At 36.4% G+C, this 20,061-nt stretch overlaps 1 protein-coding gene across 2 annotated transcripts in view; it reads right to left on the minus strand.

Moving 5' to 3' along the window:
• Positions 1-17,480, minus strand: part of ptpn21 (protein tyrosine phosphatase non-receptor type 21) — an 80,510-nt gene extending 63,030 nt beyond the window's left edge. For both annotated transcript variants that reach the window (XM_001339926.10, XM_005169788.6), the window contains exons 1-3: positions 17,327-17,480; positions 12,140-12,437; positions 5,302-5,471 (exon numbers count right to left, since the gene is read on the minus strand). In XM_001339926.10, the coding sequence (XP_001339962.4) occupies positions 5,302-5,471; positions 12,140-12,319 (350 nt within the window). In that variant the 5' untranslated portion in view covers positions 12,320-12,437; positions 17,327-17,480. The remainder of the gene's footprint in view (positions 1-5,301; positions 5,472-12,139; positions 12,438-17,326) is intronic.
• Between the last annotated feature and the right edge of the window lie 2,581 nt (positions 17,481-20,061).

Genomic DNA, 20,061 nt, shown 5'->3' on the forward strand with positions numbered 1-20,061 from the left:
ATCCAACTCGCTCTTTAAGATCTCAAAACTCAGGGCTTCTGGTAGTACCTAGAATAGCAAAGTCGAGTAAAGGAGGTCGAGCCTTCTCCTTTATGGCTCCTAAACTCTGGAATAACCTTCCTAATATCACCTGAGGCTCAGCCACACTCTCTCTGTTCAAAACCAGATTAAAGACCTATCTGTTCAGTAAAGCATACACTCAATGCATCACTAACCACGCAGGTTTCTGCATCTTGTTTATATACACTATGAACAGCAGCTACGCTAATTGTTCTCTTTTTTTATCCATTTTCACCTGGAGATACTTATCGAGAGGTCCTCAGATTATGCGGATCACTGATTGGATCCAAGACCAGCAACGAGATGATCCCAAGGTTTCCATATCCTGGACCAGGCCGTATCCTGAGCTGCTGCTGCGCTGTTGGTCATGGGGGAGTGGAGAGCGTGAGACTGATTCCAGTGACGCTCCAGGGACAGACGAGTCTTCTCTGAGGCCAGCTTCCAGCCTCCTCTGCTGAGACTGCAGCTCTGCACAAGACTTTTGGCCAGCGGAGAAATTAAAATGGTCATGCCCAACTGAGTCTGGTTTCTCTTAAGGTTTTTTTTCTTCACTCTCCTATCGGTGAAGTTTTTTTCCCTCTCCGCTGTCGCCTCTGGCTTGCGTGGTTCAGGATCTGTAGAGCTACCCATCGATGGATTTGCTCTTTCAATGTTGTAATCAGTAATGACTTTAAACCACGCTGAACTGAACTTAAACACTAAAAACTGAACTACCCTGATCCAGTTACTATGACTATTTATGTGAAGCTGCTTTGACACAATATACATTGTAAAAGCGCTATACAAATAAAGCTGAATTGAATTGAATTACCGTGATATAGAACATTGTCACATTTAACGACAGAATATTCCATTTATTTGACCACAGACATCTGCATCGCAAAATGCTGAGGTTTTTTCTTTCCATAAGGCGTGCGGTGTCAAAGCCCATTAAAACAACACTCTTCCAGCAGTCCTTACTCCATATTCTCATCCAATACCTGAGTTTGTGATGAATGAAATGAACCTGAATGAAAGTGCCGAACTGCAGTTACAGCTGAAAAATGTAAAAGTTATATTATATTAATCAATATATGTGCTATAACATGTAAAACGGGATCATGAAAGGAGCATTCAAAAAGCAACCTACGTAAACACCTTAATAATTGCCGACAGCTAGCTCTCTGCAACTCTCACATGGTCGCCCACTGAATCCAAGCAGGGCTGCGCGCGGTCAATACCTGGATGGGAGACCACATTGGAAAGCTAGGTTGATGCCGAAGTGGTGTTAGTGAGGCCAGTGGGGGGCGCTCATTCTGCGGTCTGTGTGGATCCTAATGCCCCAGTATATTAATGCTGACTCTATACTGCTAAGTGAGAGCCATTTTTCTGATGAGGTCCTGACCTTGTGGTCGTTAAAAATCCCAGTATGTCCTTCGAAAAAGAGTAGGGGTTTAACTCCGACATCCTGGCCAAATTTGCCCACTGGCCTCTCTCCATCATGGCCTCCTAACCATAATTGGCTTCATTACTCTGTCTCCTCTCCACCAATCAGCTGGTGTGCAGTCTGGCGCAATATGGCTGGCATCGCGTCATCCAGGTGGATGCTGCACAATGGTGGTGGATGAGGAGATTCCCCCCCAAAAATGTGTAAAGCGCTCTGAGTGTCTAGAAAAGCGCTATATAAATGTTGTATTAATATTATATTATTGTTTTATTCAGATTAAGGCAAATAATCAGATTACTGATGTCCATGTAAACGCAGTCAATGTAAACTTATAAAGATGTGTTTGGTCAGTAACTCATGAAGGAATAATACAGCAAACAGAGGAGATTTCTCTGTAGGAAAAACTCATCAAAACGTAGCCCATCGAGAAACATATATTTATTCAGTTTTTATATTAATATCAGGAATACTTTTGGTTAATATGCAAAAGTAAATATGATTTATTTGCATTGTAAACCGTAAATAAATGTTAAAAGGTATTTTTTACTTTATTTTTAAGTTTTTAGTTCCTATATCACTGTAAAAAATAACCATAAATTAGCAGTTTTCAGTATTTTGTGATTCATGTTTGTATTTTTTGTTTACCCCCGTGTATTTCTACTTTTGAATTGCATTACGGGATCATGATCTTTCCTCAAACAACTTTTACCCTTAAAAAGTTTGTAAAAAGTGACTTTCATGAACATGTTTAATAGCTTGCAGTGCTTTATTGTCTGGGTTGGTGTTGTATATTACACTACAGAAACCTTATAATAAACTGCCAGTACATTTAGGGTGCTTTCACACTAGCACTTTTGGTCCGCACCCGGGTTCGTTTGATGTCCTAGTACGGTACGTTTAGCTAGTGTGAATTAGAGCTGCACGATTCTGGCTAAAATGAGAATCGCGATTTTTTTTGCTTAAAATAAAGATCACGATTCTCTCATGATTCTGTAGATCTAAAATAAAGGTATGGTAAAAACAAACATATGGCACAACATCAATAATAATATTATGTGTAGGTCTACTGGTTTCTATAAATAATTCTATTCTACTTATAATAATTCTGATGTTGAATTATTATGTTTGAGATATATGCTTGCAATCTGTCATATTAGACAATTTTATTCACTGGTGAAATCAGACATTTGCCATTATCAGATTACAGGGCTCAACAATAAGGACTGCCCGATGGCCCGGGGCCAGCGTGTGAGATGCTCGGGACAGTAGACAGGATAGTTACTGGCCCGATTGGGCCACTGCTTCCTTGTTACTAAAGTTTAATTTGCCTGTGACTATTTGTCAATTGCGTGCAAATAAAGTTTTAGAATTGAGTTCGTATTTTCAAGCCTTCAAATGCTACCTTCTCAGTTCTTTTTATCTGATTGGATGTTGTGAGCACGTTATTAGTTCAGTGAAGAGACAGCAACATGGCGATGACATCAAATGATGATGCTAAAGGAAAACATTTGTTTCTAACATCTTGGAATGCAGACATATACGAGGGTACACCACGACTAAAAAAAAAAAAAAGATATCTTTTGTACAGTTTGCCATCAGTTTGGCAAGTCTTCAGCCATGTTTTGTTTCAAAACACTTAGAATTTTGCTCATTACACATTTATTAAAAATTTTGAAATATTTAAATTCTATATTTACAAACATTATGGCACATTTTTTTTATTTGTGGCTAAGAAATTAACTTTTTTTGGTGGGGCCAGTGAAAATATTGGCAGGGCAAGTAAAAATCTGAACCACTGGTCCGATTGGGCCAGTAGAAAAAATCCTTAGCGTTGAACCCTGGATTATATTCAACAATATATAGGCTAGAGTAGTTTTACTGACACTGTTAACATTTATTATCATGCACAACTGTGTGTTCGCTATGAAAGAAAAAACATATCAAATTCTTGTCGTAATCATAACTCTAAAATGCGATATGATCATTTAAATGAAGTGCACACTTTCAGTTTCATTCTGACTGCTAAGTGCTTGTTCATACTGCGCGCGGCTCTTAAACGATCACTCTGTGCCACAAACTGAATATTATTTACAACTGCATTACCTGTTACTCGCAACATATGCAGGTTCTGTTCACTAAAGTAGACACGGTGCGTCTATCATTAAGTAAAGCGTGCGCACCCTCTCTGTGATAACAGCTCACAGTCAGCAGCTCACGTCACGTGTAAGTTCCCGATCGCGAAAACATCATATGAAGACAAAAATGACATTTTTAGGTGAATTATACCTTATGAATACAGTATGTGACTCATTCAACAACATCAGACTCGTGCAGCCGCCTTTTCTTCTCTCCTGAACTTGAAAATATGATTGGCAGAATCGTAAAAATGCTGGATTAAGATCATCTAGATCAGGGGTGTCAAACTCAATTCCTGGAGGGCCGAAGCTCTGCATAGTTTTGTTCCAACCCTGCTCCAACACACTTACCTGTATGTTTTTAGCAAGCCTGAAGGACTCAATTAGTTTGATCAGATGTGTTTAAATAGGGGTGGAATTAAACTGTGCAGAGCTGCGGCCCTTTTGGAACGGAGTTTGACACCTGTGATCTAGGGGGTCGATCGAGATTGCGATCTTTTAACGATTAATTGTGCAGCTCTAGTGTGAACGTGTCTTCTATACTCGGGTGCGCACCCGTGAACCATACCCGAGTCCGCCTGAAAGAGGTGGTCTGGGGTACAGTTCATGTGAACTCTGGTACGGTTCGCTTCAGATGTGATTGCAATCGTACCAAATAACGGAAGTGAACCGCCGACTACATTTTCATAACGTTTGTTCGTGTGTGCGTGTGTGTGTCACGTTTCGTACCTTGGTGACGTGCGTGGCACTGAGCTAGGGCAAACACAGTGATGTCTGCTTGTCTACTCCAAAAACAACTTGTGCAGACACTGTGTGATGTTCTGAATGTTATAATAGTTTTGCGGCAGATGGACGCGAGTCGCTTTCTGTATGTCCAAAACTAGAGGATTCAGTAAAAGCAGAATGGCCGCGATGTGCGGAAGTCTTTCCATTTCGGCACTTGCTTGCATCACCGTCACCTAGCAACGACCGTAAACAAAACAGCAGCGCAATGATGCAAGCGTACCGGGGTTCAAAGGAAAAAAGACAGTGTGAACACAAACCAACCGAGGAGGTGGCAAGGGGGGGGCAATCGAACTTGGGTACGGTCCAGATAATTAAACCAAATGTGAAAGCACTGGCTTAAAATAAGTGTTATTTTACAGACTTATTTCTCTATATATAATTTCTTATACATAATATTATTTACTAAAATGTCAATAAAAGTCACTTTGTTAAACTGTAGAGTTGACATTTCAACATCAAAAGCATGGACAAACATCCCATAATGCAATTAACCTCCGTTAATAAAACCAAAACACTTGTGAATCACTAAACAAGGAAACAGATATTCTCCAAAATCATTCTGCATAAATCTGTTGATTTTTTTTTTTACAAAATTCTGCACAGAAATAGCAAAAAATATCAGCAGATTCTGCCTTTACTCTTGCATGCCAGATTAACCTGCTGCTTAAATCTGCAATAACGCAGGAAATTAAATATGAAATTATTAACTATGATGAGACAAGATGATTGACAGGGAGTGTAACTAAGCAACATAATGCTCTGCTATCGAGAAGGTAGTTTATCCCAGTGCTTACACACTCAAATCTATGTACTTCTTCTTTACAAAAAACAAGTCTATACTTTTAGGACGCAGTAGAAGGTGTATTGGGACGCAGCAATAATCCTTTCCTTCACCTGGTTATTTCTTGTTGTAGTTGGGTGACGGTGCAGACGTAAAACACCACCCCAAAGTAAACGGTGGGCTCCAGTCCGTACTTGTCCAGCTGCTTCTTCAGCGGCTTCTCCAGATCAATCCATCTCTGCTGGTTCTGCTTGTTGTAATACCACAGGCTGAAGTACGTTATCTGTGGAATGAACACAATTTCACTCACGAGAAAACACACGCATGAGGAGGAACACCATTCATGTGTTTAACTATACATCAGCTTTATGAAGGTGGAATAATAATAATAATAGCTAGGGCTGGGTGATTTTTCTGATTTTTTCGATTAATTCGAATTTACGTTTTGACGACGATTTAATCTTATATTAAATTGAGAATCGCGATTTTTAAAAAATATATACATTTAATACATTATAATGACACCAATGCACTTTGGTTCACTCTCTGTATGTAGCAGGAAGCACACCAGAAGCGCCTCTCGGCAACGCGCTCCGCAGCACTACGCAGCGCCATGGATTTTAGAATTCTAAACCGGTTTCTATACACACACAGTGCGCCACAGAGCGCCATCTGATTCGTTTCATGTTAAATAACATGCGAATGTGCGCGTTTGGTGTGTGATAGTTTAAACTGTCATGTGCTTCTGGTGTGCGACCTGCTTGACTGCCTGTTAAAGCGTGAAGACATGTAGGATTTTACTTGTTGCATTAGTCTGAGTCACGTCTGTGTGAATTGTCAAGACATATTCCCTCATCAAGTCGATAAACTCCATCTCAACATGTATGAAGGACGTAAGAACCTGCCATGTGAAAAACCGCGCTGATCTTTTGGTTTGAACACGAGTAGGGGTGAGGGACTGTAGCAGTGAAAATGAAAGTACCCGCCCCCATGACGTCATTTAGCGGACCTAGTTGAAAACCAGACAGATCAGGCAGCATAATACAGAGAGTGGAGCAAAGCGCATCAAATGATCGGTATTTAAAAGGGGGGAAAAGAAAAATAGATTAAATATATTATTTTATGTCAGACACACATCAGGTACTTGTATTTGCTCCTGCTATACATCCACAACTTCACACATTGGGTTAAATTAGACTTTACAGTTTCCATGTTCAGTCCTTTACTTCCACTGTATCTTTTTAAGAAAAAGGCAGCAGCTTTACAACCTGACATTCAATCAGAAGACAAAGTCAAAGCCGAGCTGACAGCCAATCTTTCCTAGGCTCAGCAAAACTAGCAAAAATACCTCTGTATTCCTGCAAGCGCAATATTTACACAAATATTTCTTATTCAAATCTTCAGGAAAGCTATTTAACTCGTGAATTTGTTTTACATTTATTTACACCTTGACCGATTTTTGTATGACATGGCCATTAAAAATACAATGTTCCTTAACCAGATGGTTTTTCAAGTTACTTATAAAGAGAATGTTACTTCAGTCATGTTGTTGTAATGTTGAGAAGACTAGTAACACAATAAAATTTTTTTTAAAAATCAAAATCGAAACCGTGAATCGGTCAAACTTTATAAAAAACCTAGATTTAATTTTTTTGCCAAATCTCCCAGCCCTAATAATAGCCTAACTTTATTTTTATTTACTGCATGTAACAGTTTAACAAGTTTCACAAGGCATAATAAGAATGTTAATGTAAATGTTAAAAAAATTTATCAACAAATTAAATCATTCAAATCTAAGATATATATACAATATATATACAATAAAAAAGTAACATTCAAAAAATGTTTTCGAGAAATTTAAATATGCTTAGATTCTGTGCATGTCAGATTTGTAGAGGGAGCGTGTGTGTGTCATATAGTATGAATCATCTCAGACTGGTTTCTTGAACATAACAATGAGTTTATTTTACTCAAGTGGCCTCCACAGTCACCACCTTTGGTGTAATGGGAGATTCACAATCACATCATGGATGTGCAGCCGACAAATCTGCAGCAACTGGGTGATGCTATCACGTCAATATGGAGCGAAATCTCTGAGGAATATTTCCAGTACCTTGTTGAATCTAAGCCACGAAGGATTAAGGCAGTTCTGAAGGCAAAAGGTCTAACCCGGTACTAGTAAAGTGTACCTAATAAAGTGGCCAATGAGTGTAACTGTTACGAAAATAAATATTTGAAGATGGCAGAACTATCAATCAAGTAAACTATGCTGACCTGAAGCACTGATAGGTGCACAGGGAAAAAATATATGTTATGTGAAAATGTGCATCTACCAGATGTAGTGGCAATAAAAGCAATAAATTGCAAGCCATTGGCCTTATGCAAGTAATTTATATAAACCATGGTTTCCGCTACATTCATTCTTCCATGGCAGGGCGCCACACCAATATTCATCCAACCACGACTACATTACAGCTCCTCATTCAAAACATTCAGTCGTGTTTTTTATAGCTGGTTATTATCGGACCAAAACATATTAAAAGTTTGTGTGTGAATGTGTGTATGGGTGTTTTCCAGTACTGGGTTGCAGCTGGTTGCATCCACTCCATAAATCATATGCTGGAATAGTTGGCGGTTCATTCCTGGAATAGAGACCAAGCCGAAGTAGGGCTGTGCAATTAATCGAAAATCCGATTTCGACTTTTAACGATTATGAGAAACTATTAATCGAGATAAACGATTATTCCATCACGTACCGCCCCCCTTCCAGTTGTACACGTGTGAAAAGTCTTTGCCTCTGCAAAGCTCAGTTCCACATGAAAATGACAAAGTGTGTGCTGTAATGTAACTTTTGCAGCACAGGATGCACATCATTCATATTTTTAAAAGCGCAAAAGAGCACGTGCTGTTGTGTGTGCGCAAGCCGTGCTTAGCCTCGGACAGGTAGTGTGTGTGTGTGTGTGTTTGCGCGCGCGCCGCGCTTAGCCTCGAACACATCTAACGCGATCTTAATGTGAGCACTTTAATGGTCAAATACATCCACATTTGTGTCAGAGCGCGGTGTTTAGTGATTATTTATACAAATAAATATATGAATATTATAAATATGAATAATATAAATATTACAAAATATTATAGGAAATACTGTAAAAAAAAAAACCCTCTGTTAAACATTATTTGGGAAATATTTATATATAAAAATAAATTCACAGGAGGATGAATAATTTTGACTTCAACTGATAATCGTTTTGAATAATCGTGATTACAGTTATGACCAAAATAATCGTGATTAGGATTTTTCCCATAATCGAGCAGCACTAAGCGGAAGGAAAAAATACGTTTTATCGGCTAGAAAGGCATACATAGCATGTAATCATGAACAAAGCTTTGAAATTTGAAAAGTTGGACAGATATAAGAGCTTTGGAATCGCATCGTGACGCCCAGGATAAGATTAAATAGTGAGGTCCCTACAGATGCCCACCTCTACTGAAAAATACACTTCACCTTCTAGGGCTGTGCAATTTATTGAAAATCCGGTTTCGAATGTAACGTTTGCAGCACGGGATGCTCATCATTCAATAATGTATGTTCGAATCATTCATATTTTTAAAAGCGTGAAAGAGCACATGTTGTGTGTGTGTGTGTGTGTGTGTGTGTGTGTGTGTGCGTGCCGCGCTTGGACTCGGACATGCTCGGAGACGAGCAGAGCACACACACATCTAGCGCCATCTTAATGTGAGCGCTTTAATGCTCAAATACATGCACATTTGTGTCAGAGCGCGATGTTTAGTGATTGTTCATATTAACCCTCATTTGTGTAATAAACAAACAAATTGAGGATCAAAAGACATGTGAAAGAGAAACCATATCAGAGCCGCACTATTCTTTAAGTGACAGTGCGCAATATTCCTGCGGCTGACTGTTTTTATTATTAATCAAACAACAAAAGGAGAAAATCCCTCACTGCTCTTGACTGAAGGACTTTTGTAGCTAAAGTTTTTTTCTTACAGTGAAGATGCTTAAAGAAGAGTTTAAACATAACAGATTTAATAACTCATTTCTAATAACTGATTTCTTTTATCTTTGCTATGATGACTACATTATATTTTACTAGACAGTTTTCTAGACACTAGTATTCAGCTTAAAGTGACATTCAGAGCCTTAACTAGTGTAATTAGGCGAGTTATTGTATAGCAGTAGTTTCTTTTGCAGACAATCAAACATTTATATATTGCTTAAAGGGGCTAATAATATCACGCTATTAAAATAGATTTTAAAATATTTAAACCTGCTTTTATTCAAGCCGAAATAAAACAAATAAGCCTTTCTCCAGAAGAAAAAATATTATAGGAAATACTGTGAAAAATTCCTCCGTTAAACATCATTTGGGAAATATTTATATAGAAAAAAATTCACAGAAGGGCCAATAATTTTGACTTCAACTGATAATCTTTTGAATTATCCTGATTACAATTATGACCAAAATAATCGTGATTATGATTTTTCCCATAATCCAGCAGCCCTATCACCTTCTGTACTAGTAAATGTCAGTAAAGGCAACAGTACATTTGCAGGCTGTTAAGAAACTTCCATCATGTTTAAACATCCATGTTGATCTAAAATTGACGGAAGATTGCTTAAAAATTATCAGACTTCAACAGCAGCTGACAGCATTATAATGAAGTGCAAGCACACACACACACACACACAATCAAACGTGAGCACACAATCTCACACACACTAACAAATGTACGCACATACACTTACACATAAGTGCATGCATGCACGCACACGCACACATGCACGCACAAACAAACAAACAAACAAACGTGAGCACACACAATCTCGCACACACACACACACACACACACTTAGAAACGTGCACGCGAACGCGCACACACACACACACACACACACACACACTCACACAAACAAACAAACATGAGAACACACAATCTCGCACACAAGTGCGCATACACACACACACACACACACACACACACACACACACACACACACACACACACACACACACACTCGAAAGTGCACACACACACACTCTTACACATAAGTGCATGGGCACACACACTCCGAAACGTGGATGCACAGTACACACACACCCACCCACACAAACAATGTGAGCACACACAATTTCACAAACAAGTGCGCGCACACACACTCACAAATGTGCGCACACTAGGGGTGTAACGATTTATCGTTGTACGATTTATTGCGATGCAAAAATGTCTCGATATGCATCGTGGCGTTATGACGATTTGATTACGATATGACGTCCGTTTTCTCTTATTAGTTGAGCTGTTTGCAAGTGAGCTACGTTCCACCTGCTGTCGCACGAGAGTTCAGATTCCAGCAGCAGTAATGTTAGCAGACCAAAATGAGTGGAGCTGAAATAAAGGACGACTCATCCTCTCAAAATCAGACGTCTGGCAACATTTCGGTTGTACAGTCATTGCTTTAGACTCGTCCGCTTTTTGACACGCATACTGGGTCAAACATAGCCGAAGTTTCAAACTCATCCCAGTGATTTACATACTTTGCACAGCGACATGGATACCTCCTAATGGTGTTGAAAGAGTCACATACTGTATTTATAAGGTACAATTCAGCCTAAAATATCATTCTGTCTTCATATAATGATGTATTGGCGGCCGCAAAATCACACATGACGTGAGCTGACCGTGAGCTGCTACTACAGAGGGCGGACTATGATAGACGCGCGCGTATGGCAAGCCGTTTTAGCATTTAAACCTTTGATCCGACTATCCATAAATATATTTTGAGATATCTCTAATTATATTTTGACTAGTCATAATTATAATTTGACTAGTCAGAATGACAATTAGACATATCTGCAATTACAATTGTACTAGTACGAAATCAGATTGGAGATATCTGCAAATATATTATGACTAGTCATATTCCTCCATTGACTTCCATTGAAAAATATTTGCAGATATCTCTAAATGAGTTTTGACTAGTCACAATTGTAATTAGAGATATCTCCAAATGAATTTAATTAAATATGAATTAAATACCTGGAAATGTGGATTTTTTTTTTTGCACACAAAAAACGCAAGTGACCAAGCAAAGCCTTAAGCTCTTACTGTTAAATTCAATTGAATAGAAAGCTTTTTTTTTGCACCTTTACTTAAATTGTTCCTTAATTTTGTCTCTGTCATTTCAATAATATTTTATAAGAAGTTTTTAAATTGTTTTATTTTCCAGGGACAGGCCTGTTTAATTTATTTTCTTAAAGAAGGTTCAGTTTAACAAGTTGAAACAAAAGAAATACATAAAAAATAGTTTACTTGGTAAAATTTGCATTTCAGTTAAATTTTCAGTTTTTATTCCAAATATTGTGATACACATCGAATCGTGAACATTATATCGTGATACACATCGTATCGTGAGCTGAGTGTATCGTTACACCCCTAGCGCACACACTCACAAGTGCATACACACACACTCGAAACGTACACGCACAGTACATGCACACAAACAAAATCACAAACGTGTGCGCACACTATCACGCACATTGAATCTCACACTCTTACACACACATTTTCACACAAAGACACAAACAATCGCTCACACACAAACACACACACTTTCACTCAAACATATACACTCTTTATCTTAAACACACTAAACACACACACACACACACTCTCAAAGCTACTGTCAAACACACACTTTCACTCTCTCTCTCTCACTCACTCACTCACTCACTCACTCACTCACTCACTCCTAAATTGTCAGCACAGATGCATTGAGTGTGTTTGACAGCATTTTGGTGGCAGTCCTAGAATAGCCGAGACTCCAGACGGCACCAGCGAGCTAAAATAAACACACGCCCATGCTGTGTTAAGGTGACTCCAACCCGATTAAACCAACATGATGCCTTAGCAGCAGAAAACAACCAATCCTACCTCGCGTAGCTCCAGCCTCTGCGCGACCGCCTCCAGACACTCCTGTCCCGTACTCTCCACCGAAAGCGTGAACTCCACGTATTCTCCATTGAGCAGCTGAATGCGGGTCACCAGGCAGCTCTTGCTGGACACCGTGTATCTCCTGGTTCTCTTGAGCTTTAATCCGAACGGAAGGGGCATGTTGAACCCGCGCCGCGACCTTCCTCCAACAGAACGATTCGATTCAGCTTTCCTCTGCGCTTAATCCATGGAGAGGTGCTGGATTATACAGGGCTCCACAAGACAAACACATGAGTGCCTGGATAATCAAGACAAACCAGCAGCAAAACAGATTAGCAGTGACATTTGCAGATACTAACGGCCCAAGCGCTCACTATTTATCTGCTTTCCTGATAAAACTGCAGATAACAGGGTTTAAAATAAGCAATATTCATGCACAAACAAATAAAGAATGTTATTAAATTTTACAAAAGAAAGAGAAGTAGGGCTGGGCGACTAAATTCAAAATCTCCTTTAATTGAACATTAACCAGTTAAACTCTGCTCTTATTTGGGGATTTCCGCCTGGATTTTGCCTACCCAAATTTAAAGGCTTTCCAAATCCACATGCAGAGGTGTAAATGCAAACATTTGGTATCATTTTAAAGAAAACCTTTTGAATTTTCATAAAACACTATTAAAAGTGTTTAAAATATCTGTATATGTTGTCTGTGTTATAATAAACACCTGTTTTTTTTATCATTTTTAAATATTTTTTAGGTGTTTATTACAACACAGACAACATATACAGGTATTTTAAACACTTTCAATAGTGTTTTATGAAAATTCAAAGTTTTTTTTTTTTTTAATGATACCAAATGTTTGCATTTACATCTCTCCATGTGGATTTGGGAAGCTTTTAAATTTGGGTAGGCAAAATCCAGGCGGAAATGCCAAAATAGCAGCAGAGTTTAACTGGTTAAATGAATGAACGTGCCAATATAGAACCAACTTTACTTCACTCGCTACCTTGAATATTGGGTCAGAAATGATTTCAAAACAACATTAGCACTATTTAATTGACTGCAAACAATGTCGTACTTTCATAGTCATTGTCTGATTATATTATTTCCCTATTTAAAAGTTGCAAATAATACTTTTTTGTAATTATATTAGCAAAGAAAAAAATCTGAATTTACCAACTTTACCTAAATTCACACAATTCAAAGCAAACCAATACTTACACTTACTCAAAAAGTGTTATTCTTATATGGAACTACGCAAATATACATTTATTTAAAAAAAATATATTAAAATTGTAAAAGAATTGAGCTAAGTCAGTTTATATTCACACATTCGTTCAGTGACATGCTCCTAAATTGTCTACCATGCTACTTTGAATATTCGGTCTGAAATCACATGCAAGTATGACTTAAAAAACATTAGCACTATTTTGTTGACTGTGAACAATGTTATACTTTGATAGTCATTGGCTGCTAATATGATTTCACTAATTAGAATTTGCAAATAATACTTTTATGAAATTATATTAAGGAAAAAAAGAAAATATGCGAATATAAAACCAGCTTTTTTTGACTGATACAGTGTCTATTTATTTGACTGTGAACAATGCTGAAATTATAATATTAAGGTAAAAGAATGAACGTTCTAATATAAAACCAACTTTAGGCCAATCATTAAGTAACAATTATATAATGTTTACTTTGTCAGTGCTCTATAAACAACATCTATACACTAGTTTAAGCCTGTCACAGATGTCTTATAAACAATTATAAATGTTTAAATTTAAGGATTTTTTTATAAACGAAATACTAACTTGGGTTATCAAGCTGATGGCTGCATTTAATAATCAATATACTCCAAGTTAAAGATAATGCATTTATTAATCTGTATTTAGTAGGGATGTAACGGTATTGTAAATGCCGTCATACCGCAATATTAATTTTTTTCGATATTACCGTACTCGCATGACTCGGTAAAACTATAGGTCTTCTGAGAAAATTTGCTCAGGTGAATGAAGCGAACGGGAGGTAGCGAAAACTACAATTCCCATCAGCCCATGCTTGACCATCATCCCTTGTGGTCTGTTGTCGCTACAGATCCACTTGTCCTCTCAAGTGGGGGAAAGACAATGCACAACGTTACCCACTGCTGTCAACCTGGGCCAAGTCATATCTCTCTTGTCCCAGAAACCTCAGTCCCAAATGAGAGGGTTTTTTTCTGTTGCAGGGGACATTGTAAATACCCAGAGATCCCAGCTTTTACCAGATTATATTTATATGATAATTTTCCTTTAAACCCATCTCTATCTAAGTGAGTGAGTGATTAAATGTTGAATGTGATGAGTTTTCAACAATACTAAATTGAAACTTTATTTTTTTACATGGTTTAATATTTTTTTGTTATTCAAATTGAAGTTCCTGTTTCAAAGCTTACAGATAGATGGCTAATTTGTATGTCATTGACACTTTTGGCACTTTTTTGGAGTATTTTCATAAGTTTTGTTTTTTCCTGTAAATGATTCAATAAATACCGTACCGTGACATTCATACCGAGGTATTACCGTACCGTGAAATTCTGATACCGTTACATCCCTAGTATTTAGAAATATAAACAAACACACACGGTCAAATAGTTTAAGATATAAAAAGATTCATTTTTAAATTGTTTTGAATCAGTTGGTCAGTCATACACACATATTGAAAGAAAATATTGAAGTGAAGTTGGTTTTATATTTGTACATTTATTCAGTGACAACTTGAGACGTGCTCCCTATAGTGTTCACCACGCTACTTTGAATATTCGGTGTGAAATCGCATGCGAGTATGACTTCTAAACCAGTGTTTCTCAACTGGTGGGTCACGACCCAAAAGTGGGTCGCGGGAACATTTTCAGTGGGTCGCGGAGCGTGTGGTCTAAACAGCGACAAAAGTTTAATTTTTAACTTATTTTGACTTTTATTTTGAAATGCGTGCACGACAACAGTACCGTTTGACATGTGAAGTTTTATTTAATTATAGTTACAAATATGTCAAAGCGCAAGTACGACCCTGAATTTGTAAATTGTGGATTTACATATATTGACGACAAAAAAGACTTAAAGAGACTCACAAGAGAGCAAGAAACGTTCTAAATTATAACGACATTTAGAAACCAGACAACATGTTTTATTAACAGTTTAGTTCATGGTAACTGAACCTATCCTTACCCTAACCACTGTTTACAGCAGGCATGTCCAAACTACGGCCCGCGGGCCATCTGCGGCCCGCAATCAGTTTTTTGGCAGCCTGCGAGGCTTTTTATAAATATCAATAGAATCTGGCCCGCTATACAAAAATGAACGTAATTCAAAAAATAACCACCGGGTGTCGCTATTACATGCATTCAATTAAGCAGCAGTTCTTGTTATGATCTGTCTGTCTGTCTGTCTGTCTGTCTGTCTGTCTGTCTGTCTGTCTATCTGTCTATCTGTCTATCTATCTATCTATCTATCTATCTATCTATCTATATACACACAGTTGAATTATTAGCCCCTCTTTGATTTATTTCTTCTTTTTTAAATAGTTCCCAAATGTGTTTAACAGAGCAAGGACATTTTTACAGTATGTCTGATATTATTTTTTTCTTTTGGAGAAAGACTTATGTTTTATTTCGGCTAGAATAAAAAGCGGTTAAAATTTTTTTTATGAACCATTTTAAGGTCAAAATTATTAGCCACTTAAGTCTTCAGAACAAACCACTGTTATAAAATAACTTGCCTAATTACCTTAACTTAACAAGTTAACTTGATTAACCTAGTTAAGCCTTTAAATGTCACTTTAAGCTATAGAGAAGTGTCTTAAAAATATCCAGTCAAATATTATTTACTGTCATCATGGCAAAGATAAAATAAATCAGTTATTTGAAATGAGTTACTAAAACTAATATGTTTAGAAATGTGTTGAAAAAAATCTTCTCTCCGTTAAACAGAAATTGGGGAAAAAATAAACGGGGGCTAATAATTTAGGGGGGCTAACAATTCTGACTTCAACTGTATTTATATATATATATATATATATATATATATATATATATATATATATATATATATATATGCGTGTCTGTGTGATGTATGTAAAATTTGGCCCGCGACAACGTTTGTTTTTTTGCATCTGGCCCTCGGCCCAAAAAGTTTGGACACCCCTGGTTTACAGTATTTGTCGTTTTTACTTTGTAATACTTCTATAATTTTAATTTTGTTAAATGACAGCAATAAAATATAGTTTATTTGTAAGTCTTGGTGATTTTCTTATGATTTATCAGTCACTATTGTGTATGTAAACAAATAAATACAAATTAATTATTATTTCTAAAATTGTAATGTAGTTCCTAAAAATCTGGGTGGCGGCTTAATGACCATATAATGTGGGTCCCATGGCCAAACCAGTTGAGAACCCCTGTTCTAAACAACTTTACACCATTTAATTGACTATAAACATACGTTGATAGTCACTGGCTGATAATCTGATTTCACGATTTTTATTTATTTTTTTAATTAAATTAAGGAGAAAGTCTGATTGTGCAAATATAAAACCATCTTTACCTCAACTCACAATTCAAAGCAAATGCTCAAATATTACACCGACTCAAAAGATTACGTTTATGTGTAATTATGCAAATATAGATTTATAATAAAAACGAAATATCAAAATTGTTAAAAGATGTATCATAAATATGACAATTTTCCAATGTGACTAACGTCACAATGAAACTAATGAGAGTAAACATAAACAAAACAATAACAGACGGAGCGTGATTTAGGCCTTTTAAATCCGCAAATCTCCAAAAACAAGTGTATTGTTAACTAAAAGTACATAAAATCCCCTAAATCTGCCCTCGAGTCAACATACAGATGCATTTAATGCGTATTAACGGGATATAAACAAACGCCAAAAATGTCTGACTAACTTTTTATGGAGCAACAAGTGACCACAAAACCGCACGCGCACATACTGGACTCAGACACTTCACAAATTAAGACGTTAAAGTCTCCAAACTCGCATTTAAACATCCAAACCCGTAAGGTATATAAAAAATAAATGCGTTTGGAGTTAAATTGTGAGTTTACGAGCGCGACTTAGCTAACGGTGCTAACACTTCTGAGTAAAACTATGGAAAAGAGTCGTTTAAACTGCTCTCCGCTGCTTACCTGCTGAATTATCTGATCGGATATGTCCTTAAATCACAACATTAATACTTTGTGGATGAGAAATTACGGTTTGTGGAGATAATCCGCCATTTGGTGGAGTTTGTTTTTTCGGGATTGACGCATGTTTGAGGTTCCTCGGGTCACACTCCTGCTGGCTGCGTCACTTCCTCCGGGATGCCAGAAGAAAGGTGACCGGGAATAGGCTCATCCGCGGCTCTACTTTCTCTCACTTCCGCGCAGGAATCGTAACATCTGTTTCAGTTTCTCCGACTCTTTGAGATCTGCTTTTCGATTAGGACCGCGTATGATTAGCGTTGGATATTTTTGGAATATGATAGTGCGCTCGGATTTTATTTAAAGTAAAATAAGATGTATAAATTGAAGATTCACGCTGCGCTTGGACGCATGACGTCAGCTGCGTGGAATGCGTGGAATGAGCGCAGCCGCTATAAAGCCGCGTGAATAATAATAACTGCAGTGAAACTCTCAGTATTTGCAGTGATAAGCGATCTCTTGAGGGTTTTCTGGGTCTGTCATAAAACAAAAGTGTTGTCATGTTATCTGTTAAACTTTAATTGAAGTTAGAGGACACTTTATTGCTCGTTTAACTTAAGATAATGCGTTTTAAATCATTATATTTTAATTAAATGTGCAATAAACAAGCCAGATGTGTTTGCAACAGCATTTTTTTATTATTTTAAACAAAATATTACTAAAATACAGTAGTCAAATCATTTGAGAATATAAAAATAACACTGTAAAATGTTTTTAATTCAATGCTAAACACTCGATTAAATCAGTCGTGCATAACAGAGTGAAATTATCAATAACAGTGTTAACAATTAAACTCTTCAATACTGGCTATAATATAAATGATATTATGGTTGCATATAGCCATGATAATGAAGTCATAAAGCAAAAGTGTCATCATAAGTGTGTCCTGTTATCTGTTAAACTACTAATTGAAATTACAGGACACTTTACTGCTCATTTAACTTAACATAATTTGATTTAAATCATTATATTTAGATAAAAAGTGCAAAAAAACAAACAAAAAAAAAAAACAAGATGGATGTGATTGCAACAGCATGTATTTATACCAGAAATAAAGGCACATGAGCTGTCACGGGGGTAGTACCTTTTCAAAAGGTACAAATTTGTACTTAAGGGGTCCATTTTGGTACTTCAAAAATGTATATTAGGACCAACAAATTTTAATAGGAACACTTTTGTACTATTTAGGTACTAATTTGCACCTTTGAGGTATTAATATCAACCATTTAGGTACAAATGTGTACTTTTTAAAAAGGTACAACCCCAGTGACAGCTCACGTACCTTTATTTCTGAGAGTGTATGCAATATTACTATAATAAAACCTAAGGGTTTCTGGGTCTGTCATATGACAAAAGTGTTGTCTTGTTATCTGTTAAACTTTAACTGAAGCTGAAGGACATTTTATTGCTTGTTTAACTCAAGATAATGCGATTTAAATCATTATCTTTTAATAAAATGTGCAATAAACGAGCCAGATGTGATTAAAAACACAGTTATTAATTATATTCAATATTATTAAAATAAAGAAGTCAAATCATTTGAGAATTTAAAAATAACACAGTAAAATGTTTCTCATTCAAAACACTCGATTGAATCAATCATGTATAACAGTGTTTACAATTGAACTCTTCAATACTGGCTATAATATAAATCATATGATTACACATAGTCATTATAATATAGCCATAAAGCTAAAGTGTCATAAGTGTGTCCTGTTATCTGTTAAAACTACAAATAAAAGCTGCAGGACACTTTATTGCTCGTTTAACTTAACATAATTCGATTTAAATTATTAAGTTTTGATAAAATGTGCAAAAAAACAACAAAAAAAAAACAAGATAGATGTGATTGCACACATTTGTACTTAAGTATTGGTACCTCGAAAATATATAATAGTACCCAATTTTAATAGGAACACTTTTGTACTATTTAGGTACTAATTTGCTCCTTTGAGGTATTAATATGGACCATTTAAGTACAAATTTGTACTTTTTAATAAGGTAACACCCCAGTGACAGCTCATGTACCTTTATTTCAGAAAGTGTATGCAATATTATTATAATAAAATCTAAGGGTATTTGGGTCTGTCATGAAACAAAAGTGTTGTCATGTTATCTGTTAAACTTTATTTGATGTTAGAGGACACTTTAATGCTCATTTAACTTACAATAATGCAATTTAAATCATTATGTTTGATTAAAATGTGCAATTAACAAGCCAGATGTGTTTGCAGCAACATGTATTTATTATCTATATTCAATATTATTATAATAAGACCCAGGGTTTCTGGATCTGTCATAAAACAAAAGCGTTGTTATGTTGTTAAGGTTTAAATGAAGCTGCAGGACACTTTATTGCTCGTTTAACTTATAATAATGCAATTTAAATCATTATGTTTGATTAAAATGTGCAATAAACAAGCCAGATGTGATTGCAGCAACATGTATTTATTATCGATATTCAATATTATTATAATAAAATCTAAGGGTATTTGAGTCTGTCATAAAACAAAAGCGTTGTTATGTTATCTGTTCACCTTTAATTTAAGCTAGAGGACACTTTATAGCCCGTTTAACTCAGGATAATGCTAAATCCTGATAATTTTTAATAATAATTTAATAATTTATATCCTTATGTTTTAATAAATTGTGCAATAAAACTGGATAGATGTGTTTACAAC

The sequence above is a fragment of the Danio rerio genome, chromosome 17, assembly GCF_049306965.1.
Source record: "Danio rerio strain Tuebingen ecotype United States chromosome 17, GRCz12tu, whole genome shotgun sequence".
Lineage (NCBI taxonomy): Eukaryota > Metazoa > Chordata > Actinopteri > Cypriniformes > Danionidae > Danio > Danio rerio.